At 46.0% G+C, this 20,483-nt stretch overlaps 1 protein-coding gene across 2 annotated transcripts; it reads right to left on the bottom strand.

The window, feature by feature from the left end:
- Positions 1 to 434: 434 nt before the first annotated feature.
- epb41l4b (erythrocyte membrane protein band 4.1 like 4B) lies at positions 435 to 20,053 on the bottom strand. 2 transcript variants are annotated; one of them, XM_086155327.1, is made up of 23 exons: positions 19,751 to 20,053; positions 17,807 to 17,911; positions 17,662 to 17,704; positions 17,316 to 17,394; positions 17,006 to 17,050; positions 16,138 to 16,190; positions 15,389 to 15,509; positions 14,926 to 15,013; positions 14,754 to 14,842; positions 13,915 to 13,984; positions 13,660 to 13,829; positions 12,950 to 13,059; positions 12,057 to 12,090; positions 11,834 to 11,867; positions 11,570 to 11,691; positions 9,152 to 9,279; positions 6,626 to 6,744; positions 6,431 to 6,544; positions 5,075 to 5,118; positions 4,833 to 4,979; positions 4,503 to 4,623; positions 2,998 to 3,128; positions 435 to 1,789 (listed from the first exon to the last, which is right to left on the bottom strand). In XM_086155327.1, exons 1-23 carry the CDS (start codon positions 20,051 to 20,053, stop codon positions 1,726 to 1,728), a joined length of 2,334 nt encoding a protein of 777 aa, XP_086011453.1. In that variant the 3' UTR covers positions 435 to 1,725. The 2 variants fall into 2 exon arrangements, with proteins under 2 accessions (XP_086011453.1, XP_086011454.1); XM_086155328.1 differs by lacking the exon at positions 2,998 to 3,128.
- Between the last annotated feature and the right edge of the window lie 430 nt (positions 20,054 to 20,483).

The following is a 20,483-nucleotide window of genomic DNA, read 5'->3' as shown; positions in this document are numbered from 1 at the left end:
GTCAGTATGCAAACCTCAGATGTGTAACTATAACACCAACAAATATCAATGATGTGAACCTCTTGACTTTATGTCAACTCCAAGTTTACCTGTCAATGGTCATATGGGAGTTAGGATTTGTCACAAGTGATAGTTTTCCCATCTGTAGGCCTTCATCTCCTCGTTTTGGAGATGACTTATAGGTTTCACAGGCCAGAACAGAGCTGCAATTAAAGTCTGACTCATTGTTTTGTCCCAGGTAGGTGTGTTGGAACGGATAAATCAGCAATACCGTTTATAACTGCATTCCCGAAGAGGGAGGGTAAGTCCATCTCTCTCTCTCTCACACACACACACACACACACACACACATATATCTAGCACACAGGCATGCAGGGCGAGGCCAAATCTACATTCCCAAAGTAAGCGTGAAGACCAGAGATGCTGCTTGCGTGGAGTTGAACTGAACATGTGGCCTTTAATACCATCCAGTCAAGACCAGAAAACAATTAACACACACATTACAGTGGCAGATCTGTGGTTGCCTCATGGGATTATGACAATACAAAACAGTCATTATGAACTTAAGTCATTTGAAATTATGACCATGAACATGATTCTGAGGTCACTTTTGCATTTGGAGTTGAAAACTGCATGTAAAAAAAAAAAAAAAAAACACAACAAACTGCATACATTTTGCAACTTTCCTCCTGGCAACCTTTTGTAAGAGATACAGAAGTTGAGCTGCCGCTGGAGCACTTACTGCAGATTTGTCTCCTCCTAGTGGAGAGATCCAGACACATATCAAGCTGCCCAGGCTAGAGCCCCCGCCCCGAAAAGACTCCAGTCAGAATTAGTTTTAGCGTCCCTCCCTCCAGAAAGTGGAGTTTCTTTCAAAGAAAAACACAGCATGTTCAGGGCATCAAAACAGATGTCTACTTTGAGGGGAAAAAACAGAAAAAAAAAAAAATGGATTTACAGTATCTGCTGTTAGTAGCACAATTACAACTCAGACTACACTTTCAGTAGATCTGAACGTGTATGAACTGAAAGAATACTCACCTTCTTAAGTTTGCATCATGCACACATGTTCAATTTAGTCCATGATCCCTTTGACATTCAAATGTGCACAATTTTCTGAATTCAGTCTTGTTTTGTGCATCACTTCCACCAATCAAGCAGGTGTTTTAGAACATAAGTCCATCACTTTGTTATCAGAAAATGGTCATTCACAGAGCTGGATGAGTAATATGGAATATTCTCATGGAAAGAACAGACACTGGAGTTCACCCGCTTCATATTAATATTGTGTTCTGATGTTAAGTTGACAAATGTGATCCTTTCGGTACGACTTACCCTTTGACATGGACGTCGATGGTCTAAAACTCACTGTCTAAAACTTAGTTTGAGTGTCAAAGGGGACACGGTGACTATGAACAAAATCCAAGAGCAAATAATTTCACCTGGATTGACATCATGCGGTCAACACTGATCAAATCTACAACTTTTCTGTAATGTATAACAGTCAGTGAGCAAATAAACCAAATCACCCATCTCTTACCAAATACTCTTTCAGTTTGATGAATACAAAGAACCTTAAAATAACAAGCAAATATATCAAAAGCCTTTTTGGAAATATCTAAAGCCGAACGGATGATGCAAACGAACCAATCCAAAACCACTGTCCACTTCCTGCTACTCGACCGGGCCTGGCAACTGTCCCCTGAGGTCCAAAGGGTCAGGGTCTCACAGCTCCGTCATCAGCAGCGCGCGCAGGATCTTCTCCCTCTCCGCTAGCATCTCCTCTCCGCTTTGAAACAAACAAGTAACAAAGGTGAGCTTTTTTTTTCAGTTCAGAGTAACATCTTTGAGCTGAAGAGACATGCAGCACTTTCACGACAAATGAAAATTAAACACTCAACTTTAAGGTGATTAAAGAATATAGAAGAGCATGCAGGGTTTGATCCAGAGGAAGCAAATGTAAAAAATAAAAAAATAAAAAATTGTCTGAATCTAAGTGATTTCATCCTCATATTGTGATGTTTAGTAATTTTACTCCTTCATGGAGTAAATTTGGGATGGAAATAAGTAGAAAAAGCAAGATGAGGTAATGAGTGCATTTTTAATCAATGAAATTAGCATAAAATATTCCCACCATGAATACTGTTTGTAATAGTCCATATTATTACTATGATTATAACTGGTGTTGCCACTGTTAAGAGTATAGAATCTTCTGAATAGCTCTTAAGAGATAATGAATCTCACAAGCTCATAATTTTCTACTTCTTTTCATTTCTTTTCTTATTCTGTTGCTTCCTTTCAAGTTAACACCCACACTTTAGATTTTTTCACAAGGTTTTCTCCTACCAAAATATATTTGCACATTTGCATACATTTCAATATGCAAATATTGAAAATGATGACAGTTTTCACAGAGGGGATGTTAAAGATTTCAGAAATTCTTTCAACAAGCATCTAGATTATCTGAATTCTTGACGGTTCTAGACAGAAGTTGTTAAATAATCAGGACATAAATGATACATGATCAAGCCCCTGCATTATAAGCCTTAAGAATATACAAGGGAATCAAAATAAAAGTTTGGTGGCTGGAATGGCTGCTGAAGTAAGGATTTTTATGAAAATGTGGAGAGGAAATATCCCTTTGAGCCAGTAACTATTCAGAATTAACTGATAAATGTATCCATTTCAACAGAACATGACTCTACGTTTGAAGAACCAAACTAACACACACACCAAGACAGCGATGGTTTCTGATGTATTACCTCAGCTTAACATTTATTCCATCCACCACTGTCCAACGGTTCAAAAGTAAAGAGCTTTTCCGCATGAGTTTTCATTGCATACATTTGTGAGATCAATGGTATCATTGATAAGAATCCGAAGTACTGATTCATGGAGTGGGTTGGTGGAAGAAGGGTGTGTGCACTGAGCCGTCCATGCTGGGACAAAGGAAGGAACACAGAGGCTTGGAAAGAGCGCAGACAGGAGGGGAGTTACCTGTGGTTAGGGGGAGCGAGGTAAGGGACCACTTGAGGAATGGAGCTACTGTCGGAAGGAGAAGGGTGAGGGGAAGGCAAGGGGGAGGGGCGGGATAGACTGCCCACTTCCAGAGCTGGCATTTTCTCTGCCTGTAACACACATTCATGCACACTCAATCAAAGTCCTGTGTTGACTGACCGGCGAAACTGCCTTCCATCTGTCGAGAGAATGTCTATCAATGGATTTCTTGCTGCCCCAAAGACTTTTCAATTGGGGTACTTTATGATTTATATTTTGTTTCACTCAACTTTGAAACGCTGACCTGTTTTCCCATTCCTTTTAGATATAGAGATGGTTTGCACCTGCTAGTGGCTGCCAGGCTAACAACATCTGTCAATGTAGGGATAACTATTTTGCAATTAATGACTTCATATTAAAAGATAGCACTTACTTTTTATGTTCATTTAGGGCCCGCAGAGCCTAAGTAGCTGGGATTAATTAAAAATGCAGAACTAAATCTCTAGGCTGCAGATAAAGCAGACCAACGCAAGCAGGGATAAACCATCAGGCCACATAAAACCAGAGCCCAAGGGCCTCCAGCCTCCAGGGGTCCTCCAAAGCACTGTCTCTATCAGGGAAGGTGGTCTCAGCAAAATTGAGTTAAACTTGGATGTATGGTCTTTGTGTATAATTGTAGTAATGTTGTGCTTATTTTGTAGATACTGTTTCTGTTCATTTACACATGGAGGAAAGCTTCAACCAAGGGCTACACTTGTGTATTTTTCTTTTCACCCCCAGTTGATTTTTTTTTTGACTGAAACACACTTGAGTTTTTAAGTTCTATTCCATCTTTTATTGACTTTGTTTTATGGCTTTACTGAATTACCGGTCTCTTCTATGTTACTCACTGCATAAAGTAAAGTAAGAATTTCATTGTACAGTGAAAAACATTTCCTCAATGTGCATATGACAAACACTTTGAATCCTTGAGTGGCCAGTGTCATCATTTGGATTTAACAACTACAATCAGTAGTTATCTGAAGGATATCTAATGTAATTCTTCTGTTCTCTAATTAAAAATACTGACAGAACACATTTCCAATGGCAGGTGAAATGTTCTTCGGGATGAAAAAAACAAACCCACTAATATTCCTGAGACAACTTGGGAAAAAAAGTGAAATTACATTTTTAATGGCTTTATCAATGAACACCATTGAGGGTCAGATCAGAGATGCTTTATCACATTTTTTGGTGCTTTAATTCTTGCAGAAGCCATCTGAAAAGGATTTTGTGCCCAGCGGCCTCGTGCAGTCTTAATCCATGCCAGAGACCCATGACCCACACACCCGGGAGGTGTTTGAAAAATACCAATGTTGCACGACATGTACTAATAGGCCTGTCCAAACACATCAGAATCTGCATTCATTTAGAATGTAATTTATTTTTGAAGTAATAAATAAATGAATGGCTAAATGAGGCTTCGAGAAACCACCTGTTACTCCCCCTGCACCAGCATGTTTTACCTTTGGGTAGATGGATGGTTGTATCTGTTTGTCCAATGAGCTGTTGGAGCCTGACTTGGCTCCACTCTGAAAGGAGATTGCTGCAAGCGCCGCAGGTAGATCATCATCATCCTCATGGTTACTGATGAAAAAAAAAAAAAGAGAGATGGTGGGATATCCACAAGCACGACCGCAGAGTGAAATGTCGATCTCAAGGAGCAGAAATAGGACTTTCATACATCCTTCAAATAACACTCAAGCTGACAGTGAAGAATTTATTTCCTGGGTGCAATGTACCCCCACGAACACTTCAACACAGGTTGCCGTCAAGAATAAACGAAGATGACTTACAAACTGAACTGTCTGACCAGTCGTTTTCTACGATTGGTGTTAGATGTGGGTAGAGAATTCTCTGGTGTCTGCTTGCATTCCTGTTTGTAGGGAGTTTTTTCCACGGTCGAACTGGACACAGCAGAGTCTTGGGATGAGTCCACGCGACTGGAGACGGGTGTCAGCAGACAAACGGTCAATGTCATGAGTGTGCATGGGCAGTGGGTTGTGACAACAAGCAAAGAAAGGGTGAGGCTACTGGCCTGTCATTGGAGTGCTTTCCTTTGGGAGTTGTTGGATGTTCATTCTGGAGAGGAAAGGAATGGAGATGTTAGTCCGCCTGTGCCGGTGCCCCCCGTTTTACAGAGAGTTTCATCCACAAATCTACTTCTATTTATTAAAACTTCAACCATTTATCAGTGAAATTTTACAAGATAATACACACAAATGAGCTACGGAACATAAAAAAAAAGAAAAATTCCTTAAAAAAAAGAAATGATCAAACTTGTCATTTTAAAGTCTGACATAGCGCGAGAAAAACTGTCTCTTTAGCACCAGTTTCTCCCACAGTCACCTTAACTGACTGAGTCTCTTGTTTACGTGTTGGGTCGGGATTCAAAAACATAATGGGTCATCCGTCATCTGTTGAATGACTGATCTTTATGTCGGAAAATTAAAACTGCAAGCTGTAAAAATGAATGGCACCCTCTTGGCAGGAATGTTTTGACAGAACTGGGCCATTTGGCCTCATTCGAACAACATTTCTGCAGACGGAGTGACAGATGGGAAGATTACATGGATACATGGACAAAGAGACATGTACCGTAAGAATAAAAATTTGAAGTAATCATTTAATCTGTCCTTTTTCTATTCTATTATTGGTGACCTCAGTTTATAACAAATTGATTTTCAATTTCTTAGTTTGTTACTTTATCAATGTATGTAATGTATTAATCTACTTGGCAAACAAACTGATAGTTATCAGTCACTTTTGTAGCACTTAATTGCGGATTTTTGTCAACTTATTTTGTCTTTCAACCCTGTGTTTTTAAATATAATTTTAGAACTGTGAGGATTGTTCATGTAACACACACACACAAATCTTAAGAACAATTGGTCAATGTTAATTCCATAATTTGAGACACATATACATTTTCCACAATTAGTTATAATGTTGAATTCCAACTGAAGGAACTTAATGACATTTTGTTCAACTTAGCAGATGTCATGCAGGTAACAACTTAGATCTTAATTAAATCATTGTTATATTTTATTAAACTTTTTGAATATAAGCATAGCTACTTTATAAGAATAAACTAAAGTAGCAACAACCTAAAGACTGGTAACAACAACCTAACCACTGTTACAGTAACAATTTAATAAGGATTAAGTAAGGAAACAAAGATTGGTACATAAAAATTATGGTTTTGCAGTACGTTCTCCTATACCAGTGTGATGTTTTTGTTTGCAACTAAGGTCTTGGAAAGTTTTGACCTTTTTCACAATTGAAGAGTAACCTGTTGGTCTTGGTATGCTGAAGGTGACGTATGACTCCACCCCATGTTCCTGGTTCCACTTTGCTGTGATGACGTTAGAGAGAACGCATGCTTCCAACTTACACTGAATGGCACCTCCATCTGGGCCTTGAGGATGTTACACTTGGGCTGATTGGGGAGAATGTCTGGCGATGCCGGAGGGTGCAGGGACTTCTCAGACAGACGCTTCTCCTCTCCCTGCAGAGGTAGCAACCACCACAGAGATGTGATGAACACCAAAGTGCAAGAGAACAAGAACACGTGACAGACTTTCCCCACCTTATCCATGTTGACATGCAGTGAAGGCCAAGGAGGAGAGTCGCTATCAGAGTCCCGAAGCTTGAGAAGACACGCTGAGACATCAAATTCCTCGGCTGAACGGGGAGTAGGATGGGTATCTGATGGGGGAAACATGGACACAGAATGAAACTATTTCTCAATATTCTGACACATGTACATGTATCAGATTTGCATGTGTCATTAGAATTCACAAATCATGGGTCTTTACACAGGCCAAACAGGCCTGAAGTAAGTTAGAAATCTAACTGGAAAGAAAAAACACACAATAGCAAATAAAATATCAATTGAAGCCAACAGAGAAATTCTCTGGAAAAAAAAAAACTGCTAATGTGATATGAAAGCTCTTGGATTTAATTTGGTCACTTTACACTCTCTTATAACATTAAAAGAGTAGTTGCAGCTCAAGAGTGGAGCCTTAAAATGTTAAGTTCTCATGTAAATGCAAATGTAATGACATGAAGAAGATTTAAGCCAATTAAGTAACAAATTACCTTTTTTAATGTTCTCATTCATCCATTTCCAAGTCGTAAAGCTGATTAACTTACACTTTTGTGGAAAGTATCAAATCTGATGAGTCAGAAGACTGAAGATAAAGTTGCAAGTCATGTATGATGATGAGTCAAGTCTGATGTCATACTTGTAACCGGAGTATGACTCAAGTCCAACTCCACTGAAAGAAGCTCTGGTGCAGCTAATTACGAAGTATGGCTTTAGGGAATTTGGAGACTATCACATGACCCCTTCTTTTAATATATGTGCTCCTAAATTGTGGGACTTAAATCATCTAAGTATTTTCTATATCAGGGGTTTCAGCAGAAGTCAGATTGGGTTTTAAATTTGTGCTGGAATTGAGCCTAACTTTCTTCTTTTCGTAAACAATATCCTCATCAATTGCTGGTAATACAACTATAAATAAAAGCTGCAGGTTACTCCTGGTCATTATTTATATTTAAGATCGGACATATTAAAGACGTAACAAGTTTTGTTTGGTCTTGGCCTTCCGCAGTGGGCAGAGCAGTAATGCAGGCAGTGGGGGCGCTAAAACATGCTAAGCTAGCATGACTGGGCAGATCTAAATCTTCACCGTCAAAGAGGAAAAACAGGCAATGAGACAACTCACCAACTAAGTAGTGTTAAACAACGGTGAATTTACAGACTTGTACAAATACTGAGGTCAAAACTCAAGTATAAAGTAGAATTAGGTGACTATGTCCTCTTAGATTTTTTGGTCTTACTTGGAAAGATAAGCTAGTTTAATTTATGATGCTACAGGGGCTAAATGTTTTACTAATCCTACCTAAGGCTCATATTTTAGTAACTGAATTAAGTAATGACTGAAGTCACTGAATTTGAGCTTGTATATATGGGACAATTTTCCAAAAAAAAAAAAAAAAAAAAAAAAAAAAAAGACTTAAAAGAAGTCGCATGGACAGGAAGCTATAGAGAAGCTGGCTCAGTGCATTGTCTTAGTAGCTGAACAAAGCTTCCTTAGTTGGTGCAGCTAAATGGGGTACTTACTAGCTAAACACAACCATTTAAGGCTCACTTTTATAGATTTTTAACATCCAAACACCAATTAAAGTCCCTTTTAATTAATCTGAAGCTGGCTAATTAAGACCAAAAGTCCGGCAAGGTGTGGAAGCTTGAGTGAAGCCTGCTCAAATAGATGACCGCAATTAAGTGGGTCAAGCCCAGCAGTAACAAGAGCTCTGATTGGTCTTGGCTTCCTGCAGTGGGCAGAGCACAGTGATGCAAGCAGTGGAGCCGCTAAAATAATGCTCAGCTGGCATAACTGCGCAAAATTACAACTTCACTATCAAATAGGAAAAATTGACAATAAGTAAACTCACCATCAGAGCCGTGATCATTAATGGTGTTTTGACCGATTCATCCAAATATTGGAGGTCGAAACCCAAGAAAAATAGAAATATTGTGACGCAATTTTAGGCGCGATGCTCTTTCTAGCGAAGCTAGCTTAATTGGTGAAACTAAAGGGGATATCTGTAGCTTCAACTGGTCATTTAAGGCTTGCTTTAAATAATGTTAACACTTAAGAACATAATCTAAAGTTACATTAGTTAACTCTAGTGCATTAATGTGGTTCACAGTGGTAGGAAACAATAAACTTTACTACTGCTTAACTGTTAGACACCAGCTTAACGAGCTAAAAAGACCCCCCTCAACCTACCTGCCCATAATCTTGGGTGGGTGTATACCGATACGCTAACCCCCACAGAACGTGAATACATTCCAAAATTATTTCTCTGATAAATGGTTGAGACCACTACCAATTCCAATTAGCATATTTATCACAAATTTAAAATGTATTTATTCGTTAATGTATAATTTAACCAAAAAGCGACCAGTGTTAGCTTAAGTTACCCAGTGATGCTCATGTCTGACAACGTATGTTAGCATCTTTGCTATGATGATAACAAAACAACCCGAGTTAAGACGAAGAAAAAGAAATAACCTAGTTTTTCGTGGAAGACGGTCATTACTCACCGTTATCGGCGTGGGTTTGGCGTAGCATGTTGTGGCTGTGTGTGTGGCGGCGGAACTTGCCGGGGTAAAAAGTCTCATTCTCCTCGATGCTAACCTGGTAGTCTGAGGCAAGACCACCTAGAGGGTAGCTGGAGGGGACACAGGTGGTCACAGTCATTTTTAACTACTTAAATATATTATTTCACCTTTTTCAGAAAAGGAGATAGTATATAACCACAGCAGGGGTAAGGTTTTTTATTTTTATTTTTTGCTTTTATTGATGTACTTATTTCATGTGGCTTTATTCATATTTTGATTTCCTTCAATAATTTGGCCACATGTCTAATCCTGGAAAACAATAGTAAGGAGAGTGAGGTAAAAATTAATGAGCTGTCTGTAAGAAGTGAATTATATGAATAATTACAAGAAATCTGCCACTAAACTAAGTAAGAATCAACACAAATTTAAATATGATCTAAAAATCAGCAATAGACATCGTAATCAATCAATAAAAAGCATAAAGAATACATATATATTTTCATTTTCCTATGTAACCGCAGGGTCAGCTTATATATATATGAACATGAATTTTGGATGGGCCTGGGCTTTTATCGGCATTTGGTTTATAACAATTCCTGTGATAGTAGGTAACTTTAAATGCCTTTATTTTGGTGTATCCCCAATCCAACATAATCGATAAACATTAAAAAAGAAATACGACACAGTAGAGGCCGATCAACGTGGCAAAACAGAATACATCACAGGACAAAGCGCTGCCAGTTTTTTGGCTTTTGAAACGTATTCTTTATTAGAGAAGCAACATGGCAACGTCCCTAAAGGCACAATGTGATTCCAGTAAACATTAAAAGGCCACACATTTTCACACAGCAAAACACTGGCCACATTCTCTGTAAACAATTTCCTTATTTAGAAAAATCTAACCTGACGGAGCCATAATGTTCGTAAAGTTTACTTCGAAACCTCGATTGAAAGAAAAAAACAACCCCAGATACAGTATGTTTGCTTCTATTTCACACTGAGCATCACATATAAAGCAACTAAATCCCTAAACCAGCCTGCCTACGTAAAAGGTCATAACCCCTCTGGTCGTCGCTGCATTTCGCCTGTAATTGAGGGGATTTGAATCATTTACACGAGTTCACTTTCCGAGCAGATTTGAGACCTTGCATTAAAACGTATGATGAGATTAAAAAACACCCAAAGTGATTAAACGTGGCCGTCTGCAGGCAAACCAAGGCGCAGAGCTATCAAAAAATGTCCCCTGTCATCATTAATGTTGTCTTCTGGTGGATTCTCTGACAAGGTGAGCTCATTCTGACATGATGGGATGAAACTGTGGAGGATGATGGCGGTGATGATTGGCGGCGCCTCTCTCTCTGAGGCAGAAGTCTGTTTTTGGTGTCACTTCTAAGCGTCACGCTTCACGGGGACGAACAAAAGGTCAAAGGGCAGTCATGACCCTGTCCTTGTAAACCATACTGACGGATCCAGAGAGGCTGGTGCCGGTTCGCTCCAGAGCAGGGGGGTGACTGGACACAGGGCTTGCTGCCATGACAGAGCGCCTGAACACACACACACACACACACATACACACACACACACACACACACACACACACACGCACACACACACACACACACAAACACATGCATGCATGCATGGAGGGGGATAAGTAGAGGCAGGTGGAGACACACAAACCCACACATGACGTTTATGAGTGATATGTGAGATGTGATGAAATATGGCTGATACCAATAAAACCTTGAAACCTGAAAAATCCTTTTCTTTCCCTTTAGTTTGTTGTGCACATTTTCTTGCTAATTAAGTGATCACTTCACCTGACATGATAAGTAAACTGGATAGTTTAGAATATTTAGAAATCAGAATTATCCTGGCGGTTAGCAAGCAATGCTATATCAATAGTAGCCAAGAAATCCCATGTAAATACACTCAAACTGACAGAAAAGCAGTTAGAGAGGAAAAAACCACAATAAATCTGACGATGAGGAACAAAAGAAACATCTCTTTTAACTGTGTCATTTTTTAATTGAGATGTGACGCTATGTTCTATGCAAAACTTTTTGCAATCACTTCAATTAAAGTAAATTAAAACTAGCCATCGCTGTATTTAACACGTTCCCTTTATTCTTCTTTGTCAACACTCCAATTAAAGTAAATTAAAACTAGTCATCGTTGCATCTAACACGCTCGCTTTATTCATCTTTGTCGACACTGTGTATATTTATTAAATGTAAAAATGGTGATATTCTTTTCCCACCGTAGCGCGATGGAACGGAGAGCGTGGAGCGCCACATAAGTGAATTTAGCTAAAAATAGCATCCTGTCCCGCAGTCACTTTCTCGTCGAGGCAGAAAGACACATCGTCCGCGAGAGATTGCGCAACGAGAATACTCTTACCTGTGTGGCGGCGTGAGTCCGGAGGGCTGCAGGTAAACGGGGGGAGTGAGCGTCGGGTGAGGCGGGTGAGGCGGGTGAGGCAGGTGCCACGGCTCGTGACCGATGGGAATGTTGTGCTGGTACTGGAGGGGGAGGGGGAGGATTGAAGAGATGCTGAAATTAAATGTTGTCACAAGGGCGAAGCCAGATCAGTGTTCGCGTGCGTGCATGTGTGTGTGTGTGTGTCTGTGTAAGAGAGAAAGTAGGTTATCTGAGGTCACTCACTGGATGAAGGCTGGGATCAGGGCTGGCATGAGAGCTGCAGAAGAATGCCAACAATGATTCGGGGCACATTTCTCAAAACGACACAGTGTTTCAAATAAGCACTGCAGCTCTAAAACCCGCGGCAGAGGGGGAATATTTCCCTCCTATTTCCTTTTGCTTTACAAAGGGGCTATTTCAGATCCCCGTCTAGGATGTTGGACAAAAGACTGAAGGTTGCTCTTACCTGATGTGTGATAGCTTGGCTGGAGAAATGGCAGCTGATGGCATCAGGAGAGGATGTCGGCAAAGAAAAGAGAAGCAGAAATGTCAAGTTTTCAAGAAATCTAGGCGTCGTGAGACCTCAATACCTTTGAATTATCAGTCAATTCAATCACTTGAATATATTGTTGATATTGTAGCCAGTAAAATTCCTATTCCTAACCTATCCCAGCTGTGATTGGCCGAGAGGCGGAGTTCACCCTGGACCAATCACAGAGCTTCATATAGAGAGGTACGACCACGCACCCTGTCATTTATGCATCACAGGGACATCCAACCATTCACACTCTCATGCACACATCTAGACAGTTTCGGGTCGCCACCGAAACCTCCTGCTTTTGTTTGGACTGCGGGAGGAACGTGGAGAACATGGAGACTCCACACGGAAAGGCCTCCTGTGGGAATCCAACCTAACGCACTGACCCAGCCGGTAAAATCATTGGGTAATTCCTGCATGAGGTTATTCATGGAGCTGATCTGTATTCAGCAGGAAACTTTGAGGAAAACAGGCAAAGGTGAGTAATGCAGGTGCCCCCGGCATTACCACCTGCAGCTGAAGAACCTCCAGGCACAATGTCAATGTGACAGCCTGCAGGTCGGCGTCAACTGACAAAGAGTCACATTAGTGAAATTACATACCTGAGTGTAATCAAATATCTGGGGTTTTACAGTAAAAGGGGGCGATGCCGGTATTTTAATGGCGTAATTATAATTACCTCGCACTGTAATTACCTCCAGAGCGGAGGTGTTTAAATGACTTGTGTCTGTTTCATGTACCTGCTGCTTTTTTTAGCAGTGTGTGACCTTCACACAGGGGGAGGAGGGAGGGTTTACACCGTTCCTTCTGATAACACTCACCTTTACCCAGCGACTGGCTGCGGGAGGGGTATCTCTTGCTGGGCCTCCTCTCGAAGGTGCTCGCCCTCCTCAGCCGACCCCCATGAGTGGCCTGATACTCCGTCTTGCCGCTGAGACGTCGAAGAAAAGGGTGGATTCCGGTATTTGTTTGTATTTTTAAACAAAACGTGCAAAAAAAAAGTTGCAACCGAGAGCCCGGAGGGAACCCGGCGGTGCTCCGCAAAAAACGAGTCAAACACCAGAGCGCTGTGTTTGCACATGGAACACGGACAGCTGTCGACTCTGGATAAACGCTCAATTACACGACTGTCGTCCCTCCTCCGGTCGCTCAACCCGGCATGATTTCCCACGGATGGAGATCAGGGGGAGTAATTAGGGCGAGTCGAACCTGTTGCATGTAAACGCTGTCACTTGGCCGCCGTCTCCAAACACAACAGAAAAAATGTAAATTACACATTGGACGCCGTGGAGCGGCGGCTCAGACGCGTGACAGGAAACACCCCTCCGGCGCTTGACCAGAACATGCATTGGCCACGTCTGATAAAAGGCTGAGATGAAAACAAACAATATAAAGGGGGATATCAGTCGCCATAGGAACAGGCCGCTGTAACCATAGATACCCAGTAACCATAGATACAAAGCCTCTGTTTTATGGGACGTGTAATCCCTGATATGTCGCCTAATGCGCCCGCCGAGGGGGAGGGGCTCACCTGAACCTGAAGCGGGAGCCCAGCCGGGTGAAGTCGCTGCGGCCGGCCTTTCCGGCGGTCGGCTGACGGAGGCGGAAGAAGGCGTGGCTCTCCACCGCGCATTTCCACAGGTGTTTGCAGGTCCTGGCGCTGGCCAGCTGGAACACGAAGGTGTGCTCCTGCTCGCGGCCCTTCAACGGGCGACAAACACAAACGGCGTCAACTAGGGCGGCGGCCATGTTGGTCTGTCTGCGGGGTCAAAGCGGGGGGGCAAACCTGGTCGTCGTCCTCCACCACGACCAGCGTGAGGCGGCTCTTTTTGAAGTCCAGCCGAGTGATTTTTGGCCTGAAGGAACGACACAAGAGATCACCGGTTACTTCGTACCTTCAACCAGCTCATCCTAGCTAGCAAACAAAAGCACTCATTCACACGCTGTTTGAACACCTGACGTTAGCCAACCTGTATTAGCGTCGCTATACACAGCCAATCACCTGCCTGCATCTAACCCTCAGCCAATCACCTGCTCTGGCTAACCCTCAGCCAATCACCTGCATGCATCTAACCCTCAGCCAATCCCCTGCTCTGTCTAACCCTCATCCAATCACCTCCCTGCATCTAACCCTTACCCAATCACCGTCCTGCATCTAACCCTTACCCAATCACCTTCCTGCATCTAACCCTCACCCAATCACCTGCCTGCAACTAACCCTTACCCAATCACCTTCCTGCATCTAACCCTCACCCAATCACCTGCCTGCAACTAACCCTCACCCAATCACCTTCCTGCATCTAACCCTCAGCCAATCACCCGCCTGCATCTAACCCTTAGCCAATCACCTGCCTCCATCTAACCCTCAGCCAATCACCTGCCCTCTACCACTTGCCCTTCGTCCTGGATCTCTCTAAATGTTCCTCCACCTCTCACTACACATCACAACAGCAATCTTCATTTTTGAAGTGTGTATGTTGTGTGACACCAGGGCGCCTCCTGGATCAGCATCCCTGATTTGTAATTGCACGCTTCCCTCCACGGAGGTTTGTTTCCAGCGCCGTCAAACATGGACGCTCTGCTTTGACAAAAAACACGGCGGCCACGACACGCTGTACCACTTACCAAAAGAACAAGCCGATTTTATTGGATCCCTCAAACACCAGGATGCCGGTAGGGGTGAGCCCCAGGGCGTACTCTCCCCCGTCCCTGCCCTGGAGATACAGCAGACACCTTCAGTTCCCAGCAACACACACACACACACCTTCAGGCGGGAGGCTGAGGACGACACACACACCTTGACGAAGTGCATGTCGACTCCGTAGAGCTCCAGCCACTTGCACTTGTTGAGGAAGGAGATTTCTGCCTGGGACGGGCTCTTCCCCCTGGGAGGGGTAAGCGGACGGCATCAGAACCACCGCCGCAGAAGCACCGGCCCTCGGCCAGCTTTGCATTGTATGCATGTGTGTGTGTGTGTGTGTGTGTGTGTGTTTGCACCAGGGCGTTGGTTGATCGCTGTAAGCCCTCCCCCATTCCCGTGCAGCGCAGCATATGGGTGTGTAATCTAATCCCGGCGGCGGGTTTTGGGACTGCAGCCGGGTTAAATACGCCCAGAATCAATCAAGACCCTCCGGGGATTAAACCCCTAATCCTCCGCAGAGGGCGGTGAAAGCGGAGCGACGATGAGGAGACAGCGGGGGGAGTCGGGGAGTCGGCACTTCCATGGCCGGTTCCGAAAATCGAGCGGATCCAGGTCTCACCTGAGCTCCAGCCACCTGCTGAAGATGTCCGCCTCCATCGTCTCGCTCTGCTTGGGGGTGAAGCGGAATTCGGACACTAGCACGGGGGAGTGCTCCAGGGGGTCGCAGTCCCCAAGCTCACCTGGACGACACACACACACACACACGGATAGTATTACAAACGCTGGGCGGTTCCCACACACACTTCAGTGGAGCTTCAGCAGGGACCCGTTGACCTTACGATGACCCCCCCCTGCAAAAATAAATCATCGCCTGCGTCTCTCGCCGCCACGCACAAATTATCCCGATGAAATCTTCTTCACCGGTTCCTCTGAGGAGGACCTGACTTCGGCCTGACGCCAGGAAGCCCATAATTCTGCTGCACTTTGTCCCGGCAGCAGTGTTTGCTCAAGGTTCATCCGCTCACACCTTCCTCTGCTGTCACACGCCGTAAAACCCGGGCGTTTTTCTCAAACCGTCTGGTTCACAAACGCACCAGCAGTGCTATCTTGACCCCCCCGTTTATCCCCAAATTGGTCTTCAGCTTCCTCTCCCTGCGTTTGGTATTATAATCGCCTTTACTGGCTCTCTAACCCGCCCTCTTACTGGCTCAGGGGTTTTGACTGAATCCTCCCCCTGCAGATCCACCTGCTGTCAACTTCTCCATTAACATCCGCGTGACGGAGGAATCGATCGACCCGATTCCGACATCTGGACCCGAGGAGGCCTTCAGGGCAGGAAAGGACCGCCTGTTCCGCTCACGGACTCACTCTGTAAACAGTAGGCCGCCAGCTCCACCGAGACGTCGTACGGAGACTTCAACCTGGACGGAGAGGACGGAGAAACACTGACGTTTGCAGACACAACAAAGCAAAACCCCACCGCCACTGCATGCATGTGTGTGTGTGTGTGTGTGTGTGTGTGTGTGTGTCAAGGAGAAGTGAAGCAATCCTTTTTTTCCTAAAATAAGCAACCCTCTGCTGCTCCTGATCTTGAGCTTTATAATAGAGCTGGACTCGGGGGATCCGTGGCCCAGATAGAGCAGCGCGGAAAAGGGTAGCGCACTACCTTGTGCATGTGCGCGTGCATGCGTGTGTGTGTGTCGAGTTTACGGAACCTCCGGTAGCCGGCCTGCGCGCACGTCAGTATTGTGTGCGTGTCTGACTGGCACACTCTCCCGACTTTGCCGGTAAAAGGTGCTCGTCGGCATCCAAAGGTCGCTCGTGCGTTTTTATCTTGTTTGTTCTAAAACCAAACGCAAATGTGACCTCGCGGCGTTCGACGTCCCCGGCTCGCTCATGCTAAGCTAAGGGCGTTTCACAGTCCAAGACGGGACGCAGCAGGAGGTGCCAATGCGTTCAGGTGATCGTCAGTGTTTCAAACATTCAACCGGACGGAAAATGAATGTATTTCAACCTCACTTTCAACCTATAAAAGCCTATAAACTCAAACTGGGTCAATCTATATTCACATTATGTTGTTATATATGTTTCTCGACCACTAGGGGGCGCTATGCCCTCCTCCTCCTCCTCCTGGGAGTCAATGCAAACAACACCTGAGGTGTTGTTGTTATTATTATTATTATTATTATTATTATTCCGCGTCACACCTGGACCATCGCTCCTCGCAAACACTTACTTGCCCGACAGGATGTCTTGTCGAAGCTGCAGCACAAACAGGTACCTGGGTGAGAGGGTGAGAGGAGGGTGAGAGGAGGGTGAGAGGAGGGTGAGAGGAGGGTGAGAGGAGGGTGAGAGGGTGGACGTGACTGGACTGCATCCCAAGCCTCCGACGCACACACTCTGTTTCAAGTCTCCGTCCGTCCGGCCTTGATTGGATCCCGCCGGCGGCGGCAGAGTAATTAGCCCGGCGCCTCCTTTGGACCTCCTCAGGAAACCCCGGGGAGGGCAGTGCACGTGGGCGTGCACGGCAGCCCACTCCTCCTTACCTCGTAAACTCCTCCCGCAGGTTGTTCGGCTCCGAAGAATAAAATTTCACTCGGAAGAAGAGCTTGAAGGGGGGCCCGTCTGAAAGGCAGAGGAGGGAGGATGAGGGCTGCTTCATCACTTCCTGTTTCCTGTATAAGCCCCGCCCCCTCCACCCCTGCCTGTCAATCACCCAAACACTGCTTCTTTTTTTTCCATTGTGGACCGCAAACAAAGCTGCAAATGCACGCGCTAAGCACCATGTATGGATCTGGTAATGTGCCACCTGTGCATGTGACACAAACACACACACACACACACACACACACACACACACACATTTGCCTCACAGGTCCAAACGCGATTTACCTCGTATCTGCTTCTTTATCATCTTGGACATGTCCAGCCAGTGCTGGCGGGGTGGAGAAGAGAACCACAGTTAGAATGCAACGTGATAGACATATTTGTGTGTGTGTGTGTGTGTGTGTGTGTGTGTGTTTCTGCTCCCGCTCACCGAGACCTGGTCGGCGTCCATGTACTGCAGGCCGAAGTAGTCCGTCTCCACCAGGTCTATGTGGTACATGATCTGGTCGAAAAGGTCCTGGCCTTTGGATTTGCTCTGGACCAGAGGACAAAAGGTCAGTAGTTTCCGGTGGGGGGGTCGGGGGGGGGGCATTGTGTGCGCCTGGACTCTCTGTGAGAGTTAATCCCATCTTTTCCGGGTAATTTGACTCCAAAACTAATTCTCATAATTTGGGTGGGGAGGAAGGGGGCGGCAGCCTGCGTTTGTTTACTGGGTCGGGAGGGGATCACGCATCATGTGGGCGGCTCCTCGTTCAGCAAGTCTAAGGAAGACGGTCGTGTTTTTGTGGCTAAACAGCCTTCCGGGTGCAGCAGGGAGGGTCCGTGCCCCCCCACGCCCCCCACCTCACCCCCGCCGCCTCGGTGTTTCGGGCGGTAAACAGGCTGGAACAGGTGTGAGGCAGGCACACCTGGGGAAACCTGCGAGCAAACCGGTCCCAGCACACCTGCGACCCGCAACGCTTTGCCTTATTACTGCCAAACTCTCCAGAGGACTAGAGGCGCCCTCCCATCCCGCCCTGGGAGGCAACGCAGGAACACACACACAAGCTTGGAAACTGAAAACACCTAAGGAATGAGCACTGAAGCCCCCCCCACACACACACACACACACACACACACACACACACACACACTGTCACGCAGAGGCCCTGCGGCGCTAAATCAGATCAGGGAGCTCTGAGGAGGGGGGATGAGAGAGGATGGGGAGTGTGAAAGTGAAGATGATGAGCGGGAAAGGGAGTGTACGGGACGGCCGGAGGGAGGATGACACATGGAGGGAAGACGGGCGGAGGAGGGATGGAGGGAAATCAAATGCAAATAAACCCAGAGAGAGAGTGAGGAAGAGGCTGAGGAGGAGAAAACAGCTTGCAAGGTCTGGTCCATCTTCGGTGGAGAAGGTGGAGTTAATGTGACCTGTGGGCTGGACTTACACCTTTCAGTGCATGGTACACACACGTACGCACACACACACACACAGACCACTCTGTTATCAGTCCAGAGCTCTTTGTGTAGGGCTTTGGCTTCACAGGCAGATCTTGGATCTTCTCAAAGCTCAGACCCGTCCAGAAGGCCTTCAGCTCAGAACTTCGCACTCGCAGGGTGGAAGAAGAAACCAGCCGAAGTCCAGCGTCTGCGCTTAGCGCTTGCTAACCAGCTAGCGCCAAAACGTCCCATTATAGTCGTAGACCTGACCAGGAAACCTCCACCGCTAGGCTAACACCTGCTAACACGCCGAAAGGTCAGAGGTCAGACCGATGGGATGAGGACGGGTCCACGTCCATCTCCGCAGCTCCCATGGTAATTTCTCTCTGCTCACCCATCTTGGAGCTTCAGGTGCTTCAGGTCTTACTTGACTTACCAGACTATATATACAAACCCTGAACCTCCACACCAGCATCAGGAACGTTGGTGTGAGGAGGTGTTTCTCCTGCTTACAGGTGACCTACTAGGTTGGTTTTATTTTTCACCAAACCTTTAACATCTACTCTACAACCATATCTTCATCCTATCCTCCAGCATGGAGTCCATCTGGATGAAGCTGCGGTGCGTGTATGCGTGTGCGTGAGGAGCCAGCTGATTACAAAAGTTACAAACTGTCCCTTTAAGACCAATGAGCAGCAGTAATGAAACGTAAACAGGAAAACCTACGACTTTCCGGCTGGAATTTTAAATAGTTTTTTTCTTTTTCCAAAAAAAAAAAAAAAAAAAAAAAAAACTTTCAGAATTGCTTCCAATTAAGTTGCAGAAACCCCTATTTAGGTTGCGGATCCCTGAACGCACCGCAGATTCCGGACCCCTGAACGCACCGCAAGATCCGGACCCCTGAACGCACCACGGGCTCCGGACCGACCCACCTTCCCCCCGGCGGACTCACCGGCAGATCCACGCTGACGTCGGAGCCGTCCAGCAGCAGGACGCGGCAGGTGACGGCGCTCCTCGCCGCGCCGGCGGCCGGGATGTGGACGGACGCGCCGCCGGTCACCACGGCGTGGGTGTGGACGACCTGGCGCTGGTGGGCCAGGAGCAAGGGGTTCCCCGACACCCCCCCGCCGCCGCCGCCGCCGCCGCCGACACTCCCCCCTCCTCTGCCTCCCCCGCCGTCCCGCACGTCCCGCTCCCGGTTCTGGAAGCGGCTCCGGGAGCGGCGGCTGAAGGTCCGGCGTAGAAAGCCCATCATGGTCCCGGTGTCCCGGTAAAAACGGTGTCCTCCTCCTCCTCCTCCTCCTCCTCCTCCTCCTCCTCCTCCGGGCTGGCCGTCACTCCGGCCGCATACTAGCGACCGTCCCGCGGATGGAGCTCCGAGCCGCCAACCAGTTGATTTACAACCATCCGATCCGGCGTGAGTGGCGGGGCTGCAGCCCTCCTCCTCCTCCTCCTCTTTCTCCTCCTCCTCTTCTTCCTCCTCTTCTTCCTCCTCCTCCGTTTCTCCTCCTCCTCCTCTCTTCCTCCTGCACCTGTCCTCCCGGCTGTTGCGCACCGACGCGGAGCTCCGGGAGAACCCCCGTCCGACGCTCCGCAGCGGGAAGCCCTGAGTCACCCGCTCCGGGGGCCCTCAGGCGGAGGCAGAGGGAGCGGTGAGTGCAGGGGCTCCGGGTCCGGGGTTCGGG

The sequence above is a fragment of the Fistularia commersonii genome, chromosome 11, assembly GCF_037954325.1.
Source record: "Fistularia commersonii isolate RoL2024-O1a breed Wild chromosome 11, RoL_Fcom_v1.0, whole genome shotgun sequence".
Lineage (NCBI taxonomy): Eukaryota > Metazoa > Chordata > Actinopteri > Syngnathiformes > Fistulariidae > Fistularia > Fistularia commersonii.
The sequence above is the reverse complement of the archived record's forward strand: the minus strand, read 5'-3'. Positions and strand labels throughout refer to the sequence as shown.

Coding starts and splice junctions, on each gene's coding strand:
- epb41l4b (XM_086155327.1), bottom strand. CDS start 20,053: ATGATGGGCTTTCTACGCCGGACCTTCAGCCGCCGCTCCCGGAGCCGC. Junction 17,051..17,315: donor CTGCGGGAGGAGTTTACGAG/GTAAGGAGGAGT, acceptor CCTCTCACCCAG/GTACCTGTTTGTGCTGCAGC. Junction 4,624..4,832: donor CTGGTCAGACAGTTCAGTTT/GTAAGTCATCTT, acceptor TTTTTTCATCAG/TAACCATGAGGATGATGATG.